The 20874-nt window shown below is 44.1% G+C and overlaps 4 protein-coding genes across 11 annotated transcripts in view; 2 read left to right on the top strand and 2 right to left on the bottom strand.

The window, feature by feature from the left end:
* Positions 1-115: 115 nt before the first annotated feature.
* LOC127610141 (glutathione S-transferase omega-1-like) lies at positions 116-2189 on the bottom strand. Its single transcript, XM_052079913.1, has 6 exons — positions 2017-2189; positions 1250-1358; positions 950-1172; positions 763-864; positions 571-677; positions 116-434 (listed from the first exon to the last, which is right to left on the bottom strand). Exons 1-6 carry the CDS (start codon positions 2042-2044, stop codon positions 284-286), a joined length of 720 nt encoding a protein of 239 aa, XP_051935873.1. The 5' UTR covers positions 2045-2189; the 3' UTR covers positions 116-283.
* A 335-nt stretch (positions 2190-2524) lies between these two features.
* On the top strand, positions 2525-13953 carry cfap43 (cilia and flagella associated protein 43). The gene is made up of 21 exons (XM_052079871.1): positions 2525-3450; positions 3600-3677; positions 3751-3876; positions 3942-4046; positions 4119-4226; positions 4993-5163; positions 6127-6333; positions 6428-6514; positions 7952-8032; positions 8170-8298; positions 8391-8510; positions 9637-9744; positions 9856-9942; positions 10008-10096; positions 10183-10306; positions 11351-11463; positions 11760-11919; positions 12002-12166; positions 13105-13182; positions 13424-13577; positions 13664-13953. The coding sequence occupies exons 1-21, from the start codon at positions 3394-3396 to the stop codon at positions 13837-13839; spliced, it is 2523 nt and encodes an 840-aa protein (XP_051935831.1). The 5' UTR covers positions 2525-3393; the 3' UTR covers positions 13840-13953.
* Positions 13954-14078: 125 nt separating this feature from the next.
* Positions 14079-19535, bottom strand: sfr1 (SWI5-dependent homologous recombination repair protein 1). 2 transcript variants are annotated; one of them, XM_052079919.1, is made up of 3 exons: positions 19379-19535; positions 14915-15277; positions 14079-14787 (listed from the first exon to the last, which is right to left on the bottom strand). In XM_052079919.1, the coding sequence occupies exons 1-3, from the start codon at positions 19403-19405 to the stop codon at positions 14599-14601; spliced, it is 579 nt and encodes a 192-aa protein (XP_051935879.1). In that variant the 5' UTR covers positions 19406-19535; the 3' UTR covers positions 14079-14598. The 2 variants fall into 2 exon arrangements, with proteins under 2 accessions (XP_051935879.1, XP_051935878.1); XM_052079918.1 differs by lacking the exon at positions 19379-19535 and adding an exon at positions 15560-15812.
* LOC127610105 (collagen alpha-1(XVII) chain-like) overlaps positions 19303-20874 on the top strand; it is a 26262-nt gene continuing 24690 nt past the window's right edge. For 4 of the 7 annotated variants that reach the window (XM_052079838.1, XM_052079842.1, XM_052079837.1 and 1 more), the window contains exon 1: positions 19304-19675. The gene's annotated coding sequence lies outside the window, so the exon portion shown is untranslated. Of the gene's footprint in view, positions 19676-20874 lie in introns of all 7 variants that reach the window. The other 3 variants (XM_052079844.1, XM_052079840.1, XM_052079841.1) reach the window with 2 other exon arrangements.

The raw sequence follows: 20874 nt of genomic DNA, 5'->3' as shown, positions 1-20874 counted from the left end.
ATATATATATATATATATATATATTATATAAACAAATAAAAGGAACACTCAAGCAGCACAATGTCGCTACGAGTGTTCCTTGATTTTTTTTTTAAATAAATTTTTAAAAAATGTGTTAAAATGTTTGCATAACTGGAAAAATGCTGCCCAACAACCGAGAGAGTCGATCAGGTTTTATTGTATTATTATTATTCGGCAATGTGTGTGACTTAGTACTTGAATAATAACCAAAATTAATTACAAAAAAAAAAAAAAAAAAACAGGACAGATCGTTATCTCAACTCTACAGGCCGTAGTCAAAGTTGGGTTTGCCCTCCAGGTAGGTCTTGTAGAAGGCCTTGTAGACGTCCACGCTGTGCCCGCTAACTTTGACCACGGGGTCTTCGGACATGAGCTTCACCCAGTTTCTCAGCTCGGGCGCATCGTTCAAGCAGCTGGAAGGTCGAAGGGTAAGAAGCATTGTCATTATTCTCCTCGATTTCACCTTTTCACGGTGCCGGTCACATAAGACAAAATTGGAATCGTTATTTTTATCTTCCATTTACGTCAAGAGTGGGTGGGATTACTCACTCCTTCAACTCGAGGGGTTCCAGCCTCTCAAACCACGGCCATATCATGTAATCGGTCATCTTAATGGAATCTCCGCCAAAGAACTTTGTCTTCTTCTTTGCCAGGTGCTGGAAATACATGCCGAGCTGTTGTCACGGGTCCGAAAGACAACTTCTTGATCATCAAAGCGCAATGAGAAATAGGTGAACGGACCTCGTTTAATTCTCGGAACTTCTGCGTCAGTTCCGTTTGAAGCCCGGAGACATCCTCGCCTTTCAGTCTGCCCATTGGAATCTTGTACGTTAATGGTGTTAACTGTAAGAAAATTCAGATTGCAGTCGTCACACAGTGCTAAATTGAATTTTTGTGTTTAGTTTGTTCCACGACCGAGCTCGGAAACCTTAGAAAACTTCTCCAGCAACATTTTGTGCTCGGCTTTTCCAAACGGTTTGTCGGGAAGCAGCCTCTTCTCAGGATACATCTCGTCCAGGTACTCGCAGGTGATGGGAGACTCGTAAATGATCTCCCCCGCCGACGTCTCCAGGGTGGGCACTTGGCCCAAAGGATTTTTCTCCAGGAACCAATCGGGTTTGTCTCTCAGGTTGATGTTGACAATATCGTACCTAATGTACAAAACAGAAAGAAAGGAAAAAAACGTCACGTTTGGTTTTAAATTGCACCGAGCGGGTGAATAACTTACTTGATCCCTTTTACATTCAGCACCAGTAGGGTCCTCTGAGCAAAAGGACAGAACCTCATGCTATATAGTCTAATGGAGCCGGCTGGAACGGGTCCGGGCGCAGCACACCCTTGGAAAATATTCACATTATAAATGCTGCATATTGATTCGCATTTGTAACGACAGACATTTTTCGGCACGTTTTATCAAAAGCATATTTCAAAGCACATCCGAGAAGCATTCTTTTTCTCAAGCCTGAAATGCAGGACCGTTAGAAAAGTTGTATGATATGCCAGTCTCATGCCAAGTCAAAGCAAAACTTCGTGTATATAGTCAAAGTAAAACTTCGTGTAATAATGAAATCGCCGCAATTGTTAAGTTGCGAAACACACTTGATTAAATGCTGAGTCACGCGCCCAGAAGGCGAAACTTTTTAACTGCTCCCTATATACGTAATAATGGCTCGTCGGAATCTCATTGCCTTACTTAATTGTTTATTCCATGGAGATTTAACACCAGTATGACAAATAAAGCATACCGTGGGTGTATCCAAGTTAAATAGTGCACTCTCTATTTGCGTGTCTATAAAAATGTGACACAACGGTCATGAAATTGTCTAGTCACATGCATGTGTCAAGAAAAGGGTTCTGTAAAGCGTTTTTTTCCAGCTGCAGTTGTTGCGAAAGCGATACAGAAATAAATATGTATAGTTTTGCAGAATCGTAGCTGAATCGCGGTTACGTAAGCGACGTTTTGCTAAATAAATGAACCCATATTAAATGTCTTACCTTTAGCGACGCACTTGGCACTTGCCATTTTACAGTAAGAAGGGTCGGCACACGGGAGGATTTTCTACACAAACGACTTGCAGAGGTGAGTAAAAATGATGAGGGTCAGGGGTGAAAATGTGTATATTTTACCCTGACTTCCGGGAAAACGCATCACCCAATGAGAAATGAAGAAGCGGGGGTGGGGCGTTCGAGCTCGTATTTTTGGTTGCCTAGGATACGCTCCAGCTCGTAAAATCCGCGGCTGGAAGAATCGTGCAAATTAGTTTATATCATTAAATTTACGAGTGAGGTATTAGAATTCTTGCAAAACGCAGTATCCATATTATTCTTGCTGCACGACAGCGGAAAATACTGGTTGGTTTCATCGATTGAGAAGAAGTATTTTATCCAGAAACAACTATTATTTCGTCTTGGATACTTATTCTTGGTATTTAACATTGTGCTCATTATCGATATATTCCAGGTTTAAGGTAAGTTTTGGTTTTGTGACCGACAATGCTAAATGTGCTCAATGTGCCTATTTCCTAATTTGGTGGCAGGAAATAACTTCTGACATATACCAAGTAGTTTTGTTAGCAAGAATTCCTTATTCAATCGTGTTATCACGACATGGCGTGGTAGCAAATGACTTTAAACGTGTGTATTTTAGTTAACTTGGCGATACTGTCAAAAATGAAATGACGTAATTACACCGCGACACACAAACACTGAACATTCTCCATTTATATTATTTCGCCAGTGATAATATAAATAGTGTGTTAATGGTAACGCGTGATGTGCTGATATTATTCCTCATCTTCCTACTAAGAGCAACAAAAAGTTAGTTTTGTTAGCGGTTAGACGGTAAGGAAACAACCGTTTATGACTCTTATTAATCAATGTATGGCCCGTTAATTACGTCATCACCCGTTCCCAAGTTTTAGGGAGAAGATTTGGGACTGATGTAAAACCACGTGAGAGCGTTTAGTATATTTGACTGCATTGCGTGTACGGTAAATATGTTCAGGTTAGATGCTAAGTAAGAAACAAATGGCTCAATTTGATCGAAAATTGACTCATCGTTCAACGCTTCATTTTAGTGACATCTTGTGGCGAAAAAGGAGACAGGCAAAAAAATCTGAATGCATTGTTTTGTTTACTGATTCACGAAGTGTGTAAATGTAGTGATATAATACATACATAATAATATTATATGCAGTGTATTCTTCAGGAAAAGGTGTGTTTGAGGAAACGCTGTACACTGATGTCTTCGTACTAGTTTTTGGAGCAAACTAATACCTCAATGTTTATGATATTGAGTGTGTCCAGTGTGTTTCCGGCTTGCACAGAACGAAAGTCTTGAATGCCTGATGTGGTAAAACAGCTCAACCCACCATGGATGCCAATACAGAGTCTACTGGAACTGACACTGAAACGCAACCAGAAAGTGAGGTAAAGTGTATTCCATTTTGTATTTCCTGTACACTGCGTGGCAATTATTATCTTTGCATCATCTCACAGGTTCTTTCCAGTTTTTATTTTAATTTATTTTTTACTCCTCAAGTGTCACAGGGCTTATTTTTGTCCTGTTTATTTCACAGTATCTAAGCGAAGATGATCTGAATTATTCAGACACGAGGGAAAGTTTGCTGGCCAGGATGGAGGAAATCCGCCGCACCGTGAGTGGAACGTGGCATCCGCATGAATGCTAGTACATTGAAACAAAACGCAAAAATCGATCCTTGTCAGCAGATCCAAGAGATGATTCTGGAAAATGAGAGCGTTCCTGAAATCGAGCGACTGGAGTTGAAGGAGTTCAACGTAGATGACGAGAGGCAGAGTATGCACGATGCCGCGTTGGACGAGGAAGTTTCCAGGGTAACGCGGGCAGTGCGCATTTTTCTTTTCTCCGACGCCTTTTCTGATATAATTCTTGACCGCAGGTGAGGGAGAGGATTGAGATGGAGATTTTAGAGCGATGCTACAAGCGTGATCTCATCAAGAGGGATTGCTGGGATTCTCTTAAAGTTAAGGACAGAGCGGTAAAGGTATGAAAGGCCTTTTCAAGCCACCTCCAAATGACGTGAGGGGTATGACTAATACGCGCTTGTCAATTCCAGGCCTTTCACACTGAGCACGAGGTGACAAACTACCCACTCAAAGAGCGGCCACAAGCCGAGTTCGATGCCCTGAGGAGAGTTGTAAATAAAAGGAAGGCGGAACAGGCCGTAAGCACAACTTTGTCCTCGTAGTTTACATTCTCGTGATAGAATATTTGGCTGACTCTTGTTGTTTTTTTTGTTTTTTTTTCTGACACTCTTCACAAGATAGTAACTCTTAAATTCAAGTTGTATTCAAGATTTTAAACAGATTTTTGTCAATAGTATATCAAAGATTATATATATATATATATATATATATATATATATATATATATATATATATATATATATATTCATTCATTCATTCATCTTCCGAGCCGCTTGATCCTCACTAGGGTCGCGGGGGGTGCTGGAGCCTATCCCAGCTGTCTTCGGGCAGTAGGCGGGGGACACCCTGAATCGGTTGCCAGCCAATCGCAGGGCACACATAGACAAACAACCAGCCACGCCCACACTCACACCTAGGGACAATTTAGAGCGTTCAATCAGCCTGCCATGCATGTTTTTTGGGGGAATGTGGGAGGAAACCGGAGCACCCGGAGAAAACCCACGCAGGCCCGGGGAGAACATGCAAACTCCACACAGGGAGGCCGGGGCTGGAATCGAACCCGGTACCTCTGCACTGTGAAGCCGATGTGCTAACCACTGGACTACCGGGCCGCCTATATATATATATATTTTAGGAATGAAAGCTCTACCTGTTTTTTTTAATGAACACCTAGGTCTATTGCGCTACTGTCTTTTGAATGTCTTGGAGAACTGAGAGTTTTATGAGGCGGTAGTGGGTTGTCTAACGCTTGTGAACCACTGCGCTACACCCACCTTTTCGAAGCAGAGGGCCCAAGAAAAGGCTGCAGAAGAAGAGACGGAGGACTTGTCGGAGGCCCAGAGCGGAGTCGCGAGCAGCTACTCGGCTGAGCTGGGACTGTCGCACCCTGACCTCTACGACCAGTTCAGCCTGCACACCACTGAGCAGAAGCTGAACCAGATCGTTTTGCTCCAGGTGAGAATTGCTCCAGCATATAAAAATTGCGATGCGATCGTGTGGCATTAAGAGTTGGACTTAAGGTTGTGGCCGTGATTTTGTGAAGCCATTATAGTGCAATCCTTATTTGAGTGTATTATACAGCATGCTATGCTTTTCATTTGGGTACTTTTATTTTTTGTAATTGTATGCGTCAATATTTTGTAATATGGTGTTTTTCCTCTAAATGGTTGTATTATGATATTTTATCTTGAATCAATGTAAGAGTTTTTTTCCCCTTTTTGAATCGGTGAAAAAATAAAATGGAGAGCGATATGGAATACTAAAATTTCAGCCGTATTGCCCAGCCCTATTTCGTAAATGTATTTTGAAGAAAGACGAAAGCTCACGGTAATGGTTAGGTTCATTTTGCACTTTTATTACTTTATTCCAAATTCTGAGTGGGCTGTTTGTGTTTTATTTTGGACTGAAATCTCAACCGCAGGGTGACTTTTCTGCCTTTTGTCAGAAATAAACAAAAGCCCTTTCTTTAAAATGACCTGTCATGCTTTCATAGTAGTTTTTTTCTGTCGAATCTACTCGTGGTATCGGTTACCCGGTATCAGTGACCACTTGAGTTGAGTCTTGTACTGGTATCGATCTGGAAACACGTGTTGCACATCCCGATTCATAATCGGAATGACGTCAGCATGTACCGAAACGCATTGACATTGGCCTAGGGGTAAGTTACACTTCACTCCAGTAGAGGGAGCCCGCGAACAACAAAAATAAAAGTATGCCTGACTTGCTGGTTTCACTGGTGGGTCTGCCGCTCAACTCACGGATGCTATCATAACATTCCAAGCAAATGGTAACATAGACTCGAGTACAATTAAAAAATATATATAATACAAGCACAACCACCTATGAAGATGATGCAAAGTGACAGCTGTCACTTCTTTTTTTTTCTCCTCCCAAATTTCTCTCTATCCCAATATGCAGGATGTGATCTTCCAAATCAAGGTGGCCCTCAACGCCCACTTTGACAAGGTGTACAAGCAAAAGGTGCAGGAGATCGCCCGCGTGAAAGAGAGGAACAAGCAAGTGAAGGAGCTCCTGGATGAACTGGAGGTCGACGAGGAGCTGTGGGTGCCCGTCCTGAACGACAGGGAGGTGCCCGAGAGGGTGTTTGTCGTGAAGGACTCCGAGGTGACCCAACCGACTCTTTTTATCCCGCGTATCGTTTGATCAACGTGTCACTTTTGTTTGTCGGTAAAAGGGAAATCTTCCCGTGACTTACTAGATAACGGCCGAAAAGTACCTCACCCCAGAACAGGAGAAGGAAGAGGAACGGAAGAGGCTGGAGGAGCAAAAGCGCTTGGCGGCCAAGGTACGCTTGCCAAAACAAACGCGGCTTTGTTTTTGAATACTCCCGTTTGTGGTTGCGTCCAAATTCTTCTTGGCTTGGAGACCGGACCAACCGGTGTGCTTGTGTAGGATTGCATGCAAACTGGTCGCAGCAGTAAATTACACTAAAAAAAAAAAAAAGGAGGACTTGAAAGCGATGGAGCCAAAACGTGAAAGAACAAAGTCAAGTTGAGGAGTGTCCAGCCGTCCGTTTGACAGCGATTGTCTAAAATTAATCAATAATTTGTGTGTGTGTGTGGGGGGGGGGGGGTATATCATAATAAAAATAACACCAACACATCGACGGTCCAAAAGTTTAAATTCATGGGGGGGAAAAAACGACATTAAAAAAAAGTGACATAGGAGGTTCTGGCCTGACGGCAGCAATATAGAAATACAAATATTCACACTCGATTTGACCCCCATTGGCAATTTTGAGTCTTGAGACAGAATCGCACTCGTCCGAAGAAGGAATGCAACTTTTCCTGCATTACATGGAGCTCCATTCCACTCGCTACATTTGTTTTAATCTATCGATTGTGAGTGGCATTTTGTTGCTTGTTTTGGTTTTTCTGGGAAACTTCTGCCTGGTGCGCTCTCTCATGACCCGTTTCACAAATCCAACGTAACCCCACAGTAACGACAGTCACACGACGCAGAAACAATGGCGGACCTTTTGTTTTTTTTTTAAGTGATGTTGAAAAAATATTTCTTTGCCCATTTAACTTTCATTCATTCATTCATCTTCCGTACCGCTTGATCCTCACTAGGGTCGCGGGGGGTGCTGGAGCCTATCCCAGCTGTCTTCGGGCAGTAGGCAGGGGACACCCTGAATCGGTTGCCAGCCAATCACAGGGCACACAGAAACGAACAACCAGTCGCACTCACACTCACACCTAGGGACAATTTAGAGTGTTCAATCAGCCTGCCATGCATATTTATGGAATGTGGGAGGAAACCGGAGCACCCGGAGAAAACCCACACAGGCCCGGGGAGAACATGCAAACTCCACACAGGGAGGCCGGAGCTGGAATCGAACCCGGTACCTCTGCACTGTGAAGCCGACGTGCTAACCACTGGACTACCGGGCCGCCGCCCATTTAACTTGTTTGAAAAAAATATTCATCAGAAGCTACTCAATGTTTGAGTCCTTTTTGTCAACAAGTACTTGATACTACTCAAGTAATGAGTTCAGTGAGTACTTAAGAGTCGAGGCCTTCCAACCATTGACCCATTTTTCATATTAACCCTTTCATATACCCTGTAACCTGATAACATGATAAGTTGCCCACCGTAGTGACCGCTGTCTCTGAAAGGGTTAATGGAGAAAAAAAAAAGAATATTTGACAATGATTCGTAAACTGTTATTTTGTGCGACGTGTAAAAAACTGAATTGGCAAAAATGTCTCGTCTGTTTCAGAGCGACGACGTCCGAGAAAGGGCTCTCGACGACATGATGGACGGCGTTCTTGAAGCGAAAAAAGACAGTCTGTTGAAATCGGTGGGTCCACTCGCGCTCGCGACGTGACATCACACTCGGCCGAGCTTTTTTTTTTTTTCCTGCACGGTTTGAATTCAACAAATGGGCCCAGAAAAGAAACGAAAGGACGGGAAGTGCCTATTGAATGTGCTCCACAGGAAGTACCCCAGCCCGAGTTTGTTCTGGCCAAACCGAACAACCAGTGGAGCGAAGAGGAGAAAAAGCAATTTAAAGAATATGAAAAGAAAGTCAAAGAGCTGAACACAGAGAAGGATAAATACAGAAAGGTAGTCCGAACTTTCCCTCGCCAACCCGCTTGGAGATTTTGAGAAATGGCGACTTGCCAACTCTTGCTGTTTCTGATCGCTTTGATTTGTAGTCACTGGAAAACGAAATCAAAAGCCTTCAGAAAACCACCAAAGAGGCCACGGACCGCTTTGATGAAGGTTTGAAAAAGCTGTTTGAGATGAAAATTAAGTCGGACATGGCCATATGTCAGGTAAACAGCACACACACACACACACACACGCGCACACACACTCAGATTTTTAAAATATGTTTTAAAACCCTCATCAGAGGGGGGAAAAAAAAGATGCTCTGCTCCAGGGCACAACATGACACGAGAGGTTTTTGGAGACAACGTAATGGATCAGTAGAATAAGATTACAAATTCATATTAAAATGCGAAATATATTTCCATCGGATATCATTTGTCATGCTCCTTAATTTCGAGATTTATTTTGACTTCCAAAACATTTTGTACAACAATTTTCTTGTCAATTTTGTCAGATGATTTTTTTAAAAATCATATTCAATTGTTTATTTAATCATGACTTAATTTTTATTAAGCCACGTTTATTTATTTGACTGTCTAATTGACTTTTACGTCGATCCTATGCCCACTCCCCAAATTGTCACAAAGGAATTTTTTGCCAAATTCAGACATTTTAATGCGTTTCTTGCCCCGCTCCACATTTCTTACATTTCATTCCAGAATGTTTCATTTTAGCTTTGGATTTTTAGCATTCACAGGCAATTTTCCTGAAAAATCGTCATTTACCGGTAACCCTTTCAGGGGACAGCGGTCACTACAGTGGACAGTGGATCATGTTATCAAGTTACAGGGTGCATGAAAAGGTTAAAAAAAATTTACGTATGTCATCGTATATCCATTCATTCATTCATCTTCCGAGCCGCTTGATCCTCACTAGGGTCGCGGGGGTTGCTGGAGCCTATCCCAGCTGTCTCCGGGCAGTAGGCGGGGGACACCCTGAATCGGTTGCCAGCCAATCCCAGGGCACACAGAAACGAACAACCATTCGCAACCACACTCACACCTAGGAACAATTTAGAGCGTCCAATCAGCCTGCCACGCATGTTTTTGGAATGTGGGAGGAAACCGGAGCACCCGGAGAAAACCCACGCAGGCCCGGGGAGAACATGCAAACTCCACACAGGGGGGCCGGAGCAGGAATCGAACCCGGTACCTCTGCACTGTGAAGCCGACGTGCTAACCACCGGACTACCGGGCTGTCATCGTATAGTGATGTGTTAAATGGTGTCTTTCGGACCTTCGTTGCATTGTATTTCAAGACTCTTTGGCACAAAAAATGTGCATTTCACAGGAGGAACTGAAGATCAAAGCGCTTAATTACTCGGTGCTCATGGAAGAGGTGATGAAGAACGAAGAAATGGAGCAGGCACAAAAACTTGAAGAAATGTCTGCACAGAGGGTAAAATTGCATTTTTTCACATTTGCGTCGGGCTTGAAGTTTGTCTTCTTGTCTTTCCCCACGACTCCCATTTTCAACCTGTCCTGTCCGCTTCCCCCCTTCATCTTACAGAAGAGAATGGCCGAAGACCTGCAGAAGTTTGAGAAAGACGTCGAACTGTTCCAGGAGAGCTATGAGAACATTCTGGCAGACGACAAAGTAAGTTTGCTGCCGTCGTGGGGACATCCTCTTGCCAGTGAACGTAAATTCTCATGTCTCTCAAGGCCCAGGACAAAGACTTCAGGAAGGAGTTTTCCAATCTGCACAAAGCTCATGTTGATCAGCTGTATAAACTGTTCAAGCGAAGGCCCAGGTTGGTCGTCATGACCGGTTCGTTTCAAAATAGTCACGCTGACTTGGGAGTACAGTAAAAAAAAAAAAAAAAATCTTTCTGCGCAGAGGTCAAAAGAAGAATGCAATGGAGGAGTTGGACGCTCACAGGAACATGCCAGAGGGACTGAACCAGCCGGTGTGGGAGAAGTTTTGTCAAATCCGCAGAACAAAAATAGACACCGAGCATAAGGTATGACGAGGGCACTTTGACTTTCTGTTCAAGTTAAAATTGCTGAAACAATATCTTGGGAAGGCGGCCCGGTAGTCCAGTGGTTAGCACGTCGGCTTCACAGTGCAGAGGTACCGGGTTCGATTCCAGCTCCGGCCTCCCTGTGTGGAGTTTGCATGTTCTCCCCGGGCCTGCGTGGGCTTTCTCCGGGTGCTCCGGTTTCCTCCCACATTCAAAAAAAAAACATGCATTGGCTGATTGAACACTCTAATTTGTCCCTAGGTGTGAGTGTGAGCGTGGATGGTTGTTTGTCTATGTGTGCCCTGCGATTGGCTGGCAACCGATTCAGGGTGTCCCCCGCCTACTGCCCGGAGACAGCTGGGATAGGCTCCAGCAACCCCCGCGACCCTAGTGAGGATCAAGCGGTTCGGAAGATGAATGAATGAATGAATGAATGAATGAATGAATATCTTGGGATATCCGGTTAATCTTCAAGACGGTTTGATATTCATCATGTAAGAACCAACAGTCAGATCTCAAAAGCAGCAGACTCAGTAGTTCACATTTTAAGTCTTAAGGTTAGTCACACTCAGTATCTTCCCTAAATATGGTTTGCTTTCTTAAACTGGAACGCAGGGAAGGATAATACAATGAAACCAACAGGGGCCCCAAAATTGAACCCTGCGGAACACCATACGACAGTAGTGCAGAGCGGGACTCGAAACAACTCTGGCGAACACAAAAAAATCCTCCCGACCAAGCAGGAGCTAGGATCTGTCATGGTTCTTTTGTCTACCGCGTACCATGATTAGTATTTGTAGTACGTTTTGGGAATCACTGCTCTGTTTGACAACATCGATTACTGACTTTGTGTTATTCTGATTTAATCAAGCAGGAACTATCCGTCCAACCAAAAACATACTTAACTGTCTGATTAGTCATGAGTCAGTCTTAAACATAAGCCTCACCTTACCTGAGGCGGATACTTAGTCCCTTTTCCCATCGTTTATCTTCCTATTTTTGTCAACCTAAAAACAATAAAAACGCATGGCGCTTACTTTGCAGATCAAAGCCACGGCAGCCACTCTGGCTGAGATGCAAGCGACTCTTCTCAAGAGGCGAGAAGCGGATGAGGCCGCCAAGCAGGACATGGAATGTCTGGCAACAGAACTTGAAAAGTATGTGTGGGACGCTTCGTTTGAATCCATATTGTGGCAAAACAAGACTTTTAGCGTGGCTTGTGTACAATTTGTCGGGTCTCAAACGCTCTCCGTTCTTGACACCCATCAAGTCTTGAAGTTAGACAAGCGAGAAAATGTTTAGTGAGACACCTGTTGGACCAAAATAAAGGTCTCATTGTCAAATTGGCCACATCTGCTGCGTGAAAAGTCTTTGGATCAATTCCATTTGATTCCGCGGGTGTACCTAATGAGCTGACTATCCTTCCCTTTTTTTGTGTGTCGACCCTTTCAAGCCTGCGCGAGGAGAAGAACAACTTCCTGACGGACATCACGGTCCAGTTCCTCCTCAAACAGGGTCAGGTGGAGGTAACCAACACGGATCTCATCCCGGACTACAGCGAGTCGATTCTCCTCCACAGGGGCAAGGTGGAAGAACTCAACCACACCATCCTGGTCAGTAGAGCGCACGCACTCACTCGCCTCGCCGCAAGTTCGACTCGTGCCTCACCATTGCCGCCGTTTTTGTCCGAATCAGACTCTCGGCGAGCAGAAGATAGCCACCATGGTGCAGACCAAAGACTTTCGTAAGGGTATCATCCAGGTCGAGTGGGACAACACCATGAGGAGGATGCAGATCGAGGATCTCAAGAACAAAGAACGGGACATCCAGAAGCTGCGGCTCACAGAGGACCACAAAGAGGTATGCGGCTCGTCATCACGCGGTTCACGGCAGCCGTCAAAGTATTTATCAGCAGATAAGCGAGTAAAAAGCTTTTTATCAGCACGGCGTCTTCATGCAAATGCCGCCGTTTCTTTGTCGCCATTTCGACGTGTGCAAAAAAAGCAATCCTGAGTCAACACATGACCCGACAGGGAGATACTCATTCATTCATCTTCCGAACCGCTTGATCCTCACTAGGGTCGCGGGGGGTGCTGGAGCCTATCCCAGCCGTCTTCGGGCAGTAGGCGGGGGACACCCTGAATCGGTTGCCAGCCAATCGCAGGGCACACAGAGACGAACAACCAACCACGCTCACACTCACACCTAGGGACAATTTAGAGTGTTCAATCAGCCTGCCGTGCATATTTTTGGAATGTGGGAGGAAACCGGAGCACCCGGAGAAACCCCACGCAGGCCCGGGGAGAACATGCAAACTCCACACAGGGAGGCCGGAGCTGGAATCGAACCCGGTACCTCTGCACTGTGAAGCCCACGTGCTAACCACTGGACTACTGGGCCGCCCAGGGAGATACTCGCACCCCTTAATACACCCGTAAGACATGTCCAGGCCACAGGGGAGTGAGTTGCTCGGAGAATAAACAGGCCCCATAAAGATCGGATGAGTCACGCGCCTTGCTCTTATTTTTAACACGGCCGTGACTGCGCATGAGAAATCGGCATTCCCCCCCCGATGCCCATTTTCTTTGGCACAGCGTTCAGGTGGTTCTCCTGCGGCGAGCGGCGTGGCTTCCTGCCATTGTTCCAAGGCTTCTGGAACGTTGACAATTCAAATGTTGGAATACAAACAAAGCTATCAAGTGCGGTCGTAATTTTTATTGCGCTTGCTGTTTTGACACCAACATGGCGACGGGATGTTTGACAGTCTGTTCTCTGTACACCTTTTTTTATTTTTTTAGTATCTCAAGTCAGACAGCGACAGCCGCGTATGCAAGCAGGCCATTTCTATGAAGGAGACTCAGGCCCTGCAGACGAAGGTAAACGTGCCTGCTCACAAAAAAACAAACAAACAAAACCAAAAAAAAAACGGGACCTGATCTAAGGAGTTCCCGCGACAAAAAGTGACTCTGCCTAAAACAATGACATGAACTTAATACATCTTTTTGGGACATTGCTACCATGAGCCACGTTCCTACAATGCGACATTGCCTTTAAAACGGCAATGAGGCCTTTTTCAATGCTGCCCCCCCCTCCACCCCACCCCCCCCCCCCTTAAAGAATTTTCAAAAGGACGTGAAGTATCGCAAACAAAAAATCAGACACCTCCAAGCTCAGACGGCCATCAAGGAACGGAAGAACGCCGCTTTGGACAAGCAGATCCAGGACATGCACGTGACTGTGTCGCAGATGCGACACATCTACGAGGCCTCGGGTAAAAAAAAAAAAATCATGTCACACATTTCAGACTTCTCCTCAACTTACGAAATTATTATTATTTTCTTTTTTTTTCTTTTAAAGCTACGGAAGAAAACGAGGCGCTGAACACGGAGCAGCGCTACCAGGAGGTCCTGCTGGTGCAGCGGCTGAAGGACACGGCCAGGTACCAGATGGAGAAGCTGGCCTTCCTCAGCGCCGAGGCGCAGCATTTGAGGATGAGGAACGTCCCTTCGCTGGTGCAGATCAAATACAACTGAGCCCCCCGCACGGGCAACCAGGTTTTTAGTCACACTCATCTTAAATAGACGCCGGCTAAAAATCGAGCGGTACGAGACGATAACACAGCAGCCGCAAATAAACGTAGGATTGAACATTTGCCCCTCGAGTATTTTTCGGAATTGGGAGTGTACGGTGCAAAGTCGGAGCACCTCTCAGGTTGTACGGTACGGAATTTGATCAAGCTTTTGGGAGGAAAAAAAAAATGAAACGAGCTCGGTTTGGTGAGAATCACGGTGTATTATTGAAGATATAGTTGACCTTTTTGGGGGGGGGTACTTTGACAGAAGGACCAGCCCCATGACAAACCGAAACAGTAGTAAACTCTTTCTAGTAAATAATGGACTGGATAGACAGTTAGTTGTAAGACATAAATATCACCCCCCCCCCCGCAGAAAGCTAAGTACAGCCTTTGTAAATCTTTTTTTTTTTTTTTGGATTACCATTATTTGCCCAATTTCTTTTTTGTTTTATATCGAGTTGGCGCATCGAAATGGCAGAAAAGTGCATTTGTTCAAAAAGTTAAACTTGTCCATGATATGGATGAAATTGAAGACATCGGAAAAGAATGTTTAAAAGGCCAATTCCTACCTGATTTGAAATGAAATTAATTTTGATTGTCACGGTCTAATTGAAAAGTAAATTGAGCGTTTTCAGTATAAACATCCAAGTGACATCAATGAAGGCTTTCCGGATATTCTAATACATTGGGATGCACCTGAATATGTTTGAAAGCACATTCAGGATGCAAAGTCCTCCTCTGGGCGGTTAAAGTGCAGCATTTTCTCATCCAGACCAAAGAGGTCGATGACTTCAGACAGGCTGGGCTCGCGTCCCTCCACACGGATGTCCGACTGAAGCTCACGCAACGCGTTCTGAGCGCAACTCCGCCACTTGTCGATCAGGATTTGAAGCTGCGCCAAGTTGTTCTGGAGAACAAGGACAAAAGTTAAGATAAGATAACCTTTATTCATCCCACACTGGGGAAATTTGCAGCAAAATTGAAGCAAAAAAAAAAAAGATCACGCCCTCTTCCCACCACATCGAGTGACCCACCTTGCTCCTGTACATCTTCACCATTCTCAATCGGCGTAACGTCTCCGTCTTGACCTTCACCTCCTTGCTGAGCCTCTCCCGTCGTTGCGCAAGATCTTCAAGGTGAGAGTGCGCTGGTCCAGGAATCCTTCTGGAAAATGTTTCACTCCCAGGTCTGGCTTCCTGGTAGTTGGCGTCAACAGACAGGCTGATAAGTGGGGGATTTTTATCATCATCATCATCCGCCATCCGGGAATGTGTCGGAACTTGTTGGCCGTCGTCCTCGTCCACACAGAGGCGCTTGGCCACGGAGGAGGACGAAGTGAAGGAGCGCCGCGTTCTCTTCAGACGCGCCTTCAGAGAGGAGCTCAGCTTCTGCTGAGGCTGTGGAGAAGTAGATGACAGAGTGTGCGGTCAAATAAAACGCGGCGGAGCTAGCACTTCCATGTTGACAATCAATGTGGACATCACAAAAACAATGTTGTAATTTTTCAAACATTTTTCCACAGAAGGCTTTTCGAAGGTACATAGACTACAAAAAGGTAGGTAAAAACGAATAAAAATATTAATCTAAAACGACATAGAAATTAAAATTAATGATCAAATGGCGTCATTCATTAATTTTATTAATAGCGCACAATTATACGTGAAATGCATTTAATTTACCGTCTCACTGGACCCCCACGGGCTCGACGGTGAACAATATACCGACTTAGATGAGACATTCTTCGGTGTTGCCTCCATGACGCGAACCGCACTTCGTCGCTGCTCAAAACGTTTCAAAAGCAACGCCTGTATTTAATCTGGATAGCGACGGAGTAAAAAGCTCCGATCCCAAAAAAAGTAAGCTAAGCAGTAGATTTACTGTGAGGAGTTATTCCTTTTTTATTCCTTTAAAGGTTATCATTTATTATTGAAAGGTTATTCCTTTTCCTTTTTTATTCCTTCTACATATTGACGGATCAGCGAAGTTTTCTGCATTTCCTTGTTTTGGAGTTCAGAAGCCCTCCAAACCTCATGATTGGTGGGGCGCTGATGACGTTGTACCGTGGAGGATTCTGGGAATTAGAGTTTATTCGTATTTCCCACGAGAGACCCGTTCAAAACGGTTTGGAAACAAAGTTGCGTCCAGGTGATGTTTCCCTCTGTTCAAACCGTGTCCGTGATATATTTCGATCAACGGTGGTACGTTTGACACTGCAGTCGAAGTAAAAATGAAATTAGTTTGGTTTTAGATAACAGGCCCAATGTTGTCAGACTATTTCTTAGTTACCCTATAGTTTCTAGGGGGGAGTCACGAGGTGATTCAAGCCTTCCCACTCCCCAGCTGATTCACCTCCATTCTCAGAGTTACTTCACCAGTCTCCTACATTTTGTTCTGTAACATCATCCTGCCTGGATACACGTGTGTATCACATAGTTCATGATTAAGCGTTCTAGTTAATCCTCACCACTGAGTCAACATTTGAACTTTTACTTTCAGGCACTGGTTGGGAGTTTTTCAGCCAAAGCGAGGCACCGGTGGCTATCAAGAATCTCGAACGCATGTGAGATGTGAGTGAGGGTGCCAGCTTTTCATCCAACACAGGTGAGAGTGTCATGAGCACCCATAAATTTGTATCAAGTCTGTACAGGCATCCAAAGCATCTTTTGAATGTTGGGGCTAAAAAAAAAACATTTGTCACTTTTATGATATTTTCAATGTTCTCTCATGTGATTGAGCATGATGCTGAGATTCAGTCCGAATCCAGCACGGGCACGGCCTCGGCCGCGCACAGAGAATCTCTTGTTTTCTTCTGGTTGGGCAATTTCTCACTTTGATTTTCTGCAGAGTGTGAAACAAGCTGCCCCAGAAAAACAACAACAACATATACGCCAACATGTCCAAAATATGGCATGGAAATGACATTGCTTGCGTTTTTCAACAGACTCTGAGAGTGCGGACGTGTGAAAATAAGCCACAGTTACGATGAGGGATGGGATCGGTTCTAATTTTAAATCACGGTGATGAGTGAGTGATAATGTCTGCTTTGGTGGGGGGCAGCAGTGGCGCCATGTGTGGGGTCACTTCTCGGTTTGGACTAGTTGCTGGAGAGATTCCGGTTCCTCATTAGGATAATGAAGACTCTTGTGTCAGTCTTGTTGTTGTCGTGCATATACAAGAGCAAAGAGAGTGCACGGCCAACTTTGCTTGCGTTACTGTCCATATGGATCACAATTCTATGGTTTGTTAAAAAAAAAAGGATATGCAATTTTAAAAAAAATCTCAAACTCTCTCAAGTTGGCGGGTGCTTGGATTGACTTTTAGGGGAGCTTGAGCTTAAAAAAAAAAAAGGGGGCGATTCCGAGTATTGTCACAATGCTCAATAATGGCTGCCATTTTTAAATCAATGATGAAAATCATCATTTACGCTCCAAACAACCTTGATGGTGTATAAAGGTAAACCTTTTAAAATGCTAGTCATTGTCGAAATATTCCCTGGGCCTTAACTGTGCGAGTGAACGCGACCTTCTGGTGCATTGAAAGTATTCCTGCTGTGCATAATCAGTGTTTACAGATTCGATTGCGAGTGTGAGATCTGCAGTAATGAAGTAATCATTGCCTCACATTGGCCTTTTGAACCTGAATTTGTTGACACAAAATTAATCTGCTCGTTGTGTTTTATCACTTCGGCCGAGCACAAACATGTTGGATCCAAACTGTCTGCTGGGCAAAAAAAAAAAAACATTCAACATTCCTAACTTTTTTTTTTCCCATCGTCATGGAATCTTTCGTTTTTTTTCAAACTATTCCCTTTCCTATTAGTTTTGGCTTTACTGTACAAGCTTGCACATAGATGTGAGTGGACCCCCCTCCCTCCAAATCCCCCCCACCTCCCCACTTCCCTCCTTCCCTTACCGCTCACTGTCCTCGGGGCCATTTGTTTTCTGTCAGTGGAGCAGAACCGAGTCACGCTCCCCGTGAGTCATGCGGGTGGGTGGAGGTCAGTGCCGAATGGGCGTGGTGGATCAGGGATCCCACCGGCTCTAATGGGGTCCTCACTGGAGGGATAAAAAATGGCCGTTCGTTCCAAGTTACACAAATGTCAATGGTCGGAAGCCTTACAAAAAATATTTTTTTATTCACTATGTGGCGATAAAGCGTAAACCCTTTCTTTACTTGAAGGGGGATCTTTTGGATTAAACAAGCGCTACTTGCCTTGTAAACGTATTCTTTATATGTAGAAGTAACTTTTTGAAAATCCGTACAGTAGACCCGTCTTCCCGCCATTTAAAGGGCCTCTGAATAATCTCAAATAAAGTTCAGATGTTCTAGTAAGATTTTCCCAACGTTTTTGTAGCAGCATAAGCCACGATCACTCGGATCTTTTAATTTAATATTTTCAGTTAAGAGAATGAGTTAAAAAAATTATATTAAATGGAACAGAGGCAGTCATGATCAAGCGCAGAAAATATTGCGCAACACTGATGACCAAAAACTGGAGGCCCTTCCAAAATTGATGAGAAGAAAGCTGGTCAAGGAAGCTGTCAAGGGGGTGACAGCAGCACCGAACAGCTGCAGGACTCGTATATTTTAATTTAATATTTTCAGTTAAGAGAATGAAAAAAAAATCATATATTAAATGGAACAGAGGCAGTCATGATCAAGCGCAGAAAATATTGCGCAACAGTGATGACCAAAAACTGGAGGCCCTTCCAAAATTGATGAGAAGAAAGCTGGTCAAGGAAGCTGTCAAGGGGTGGGCAGCAGCACCGAACAGCTGCAGGACTTTCTGGCAAGTAGCGCTTGTTTAATCCAACAATCTTCTCTTTTATTCTGAAGGTCTTGGCTGGGAGTGGGCGACGTGATAAACTGGGGCCTCGGTGTCAATGTCAGCATGTTGGCACAAAAGATTTTGGCAAAAAAACGTCAGGGGGAAACAAATCCTACTAGAACAGCTGAACTTGGTGTGGTAACAAAAGTTTAAAAAAAGAATTTTCTTGACCTCATTTTTTTTTCAATCTCATAAAAACCTGGAATTTGAATGCGGTGTTTTGACTTTTTATATCCACAGTATAGCTCCTTTTATTATGTGCAGTGTAGGATATAAGTGTCTTCTTTTTTGGTTGGCATCGGACCATGAAGCTAAGCATGGGGTGTCAAATTATATCGTAAAATTGTCACAAGCAAGGCTTTGTGCAAAAAAAAAAAGTTCACATGCTTCGGTGTCTTCTTCAAAATACTGTGTCTCTACTGTACGTGAAAAAAAGTGCAGCACTGTAATAGCAGTGGCTACAAACCACAAACTGCATGCCAATTATTGTCCATGCAACGTGTGCAGCAGATGCGATCCAGCTGCAACTGGATGAGTTTTCTTTCTCCACACAATCGCCCTCCACACGAATAAAAGAAAAAAAGGTTCCCACCCACTCCTCCAAGGGAAAAAAAAAAACATTTGGGAAGCAGTTGTGGCCACAAGAGTCGCAGGAGGAGTTTTCACTCACTGTTTTCAAGTTTGCAGACGGACGCATTCAAGTGTCCATTCCGGCTGTGGGACTTTGGAGTTACGGACTGCTCGACACCTGCCCTGCCAAGCGACGCTGAGGGGCGCGGCCGGGACCGCTGCCCGCAAATCTCTTTTGCGACTTTACTTGGGCAACAACATAAAAAAGTCACAACAAGGAGCGGGGAGTGCTTTTCGTTTTTAGGAACATCCCCGGGTTTATTCGCGCACGCTGTCCCCCTCCCCGAAGGAGCTCCGCGCGCGGACGGGGGGACTTGATTGACTCCGTTGGCTGGAGGTACGAACACAAACACTGGAAATTGTTTTTAAAAGCGCGTTTTTGCTGCTGTTTTTCGATGACTGAACGCGCGTTAATAGCAATCACTTCACTCTCGAAGTTTTCAAGCGTTTTCACTGCCTGCGCTTCGCACTGGAATTGCATAAAAAATCATTTTGGATGCCTTCTTTTTTGTTGTTGTTGTCTTTTTTGCTCATGTTAAAATTAATCTTCCACCACCGGGGATAGCTTTACATGCTCTTTACAGAGCTATTTGCATTTCTTCTAAATATATTCCAGGACTTGACCTCTCACCGTTTAGACTTTACTTACGATGACAGCAACTCCCTCATCATGTTATTTATATTTCCAGGTTATGAGGTGAAGTTAAACAGGCTACCAGGTGACTTAAAGGAATTTAGGATGCGGATTCTTTAAATGCGAGAAGAGTCTGGTCAGCATTGGTGGTGGAAAAAAAACCCTCAGTAACAAGCACGTGTTTATGGCAGATTGAGGAAATGGGAAAAGTGTTGGATATATTAAATATCCTCAGGGTGTGGTTAGTTGCTCACATCTGGCCTTTTGAGCCTTTGTTGGGCACAATAATGTGGCTTTAGAGCCTTTCTCGCTCCGTTTTGTGTGTTCAATCAGCTATTCAGATGGATTTACAGTGAAACATGTCTGGGAAGCTAATATGTGTTGTATTGAAGGACAAACATGGACATGAGTAGTATATTTGTATGGAACAAGGGCTTGTACTTTCAAAGATGTTGCTTTTATACCCTTGACATTTGGCGTTTACAGCTTGGCATGTGACTTCTTTGCCCCCCCCACCCCCGAAAAGTATAAACAGTTACCCAGGAGGCCCAGTCCTAATGTATTCTCGCAGACTTTTACTTTCTACGCCATTGGTTCTCCAATTTTTTAGCAGGACTACTGAAAAAATATACATTTCTGCTCTCCTAGTTATCACCATCGTATCCAAGATGAAATTTGCAGAACCACAGCAGAAATAAGCTTTATTCCAAAAAAGTAGAATATTTTTGTAAGCCACTGTCTGATTAACAGTTTTAACTTTCAGAAACAGAACAGAAAAAAGAAACATAAATCAAATGAAAATGTTTTCACACGAAAGTTGTAAGTGTCATTAAAACACAAATTACAAACAAAATGTACTTAGAGTTGATCCTTGTGGTCCACCACAGTCCGTCTTTTAGAAT

The sequence above is a fragment of the Hippocampus zosterae genome, chromosome 11, assembly GCF_025434085.1.
Source record: "Hippocampus zosterae strain Florida chromosome 11, ASM2543408v3, whole genome shotgun sequence".
NCBI lineage: Eukaryota > Metazoa > Chordata > Actinopteri > Syngnathiformes > Syngnathidae > Hippocampus > Hippocampus zosterae.
The sequence above is the reverse complement of the archived record's forward strand: the minus strand, read 5'-3'. Positions and strand labels throughout refer to the sequence as shown.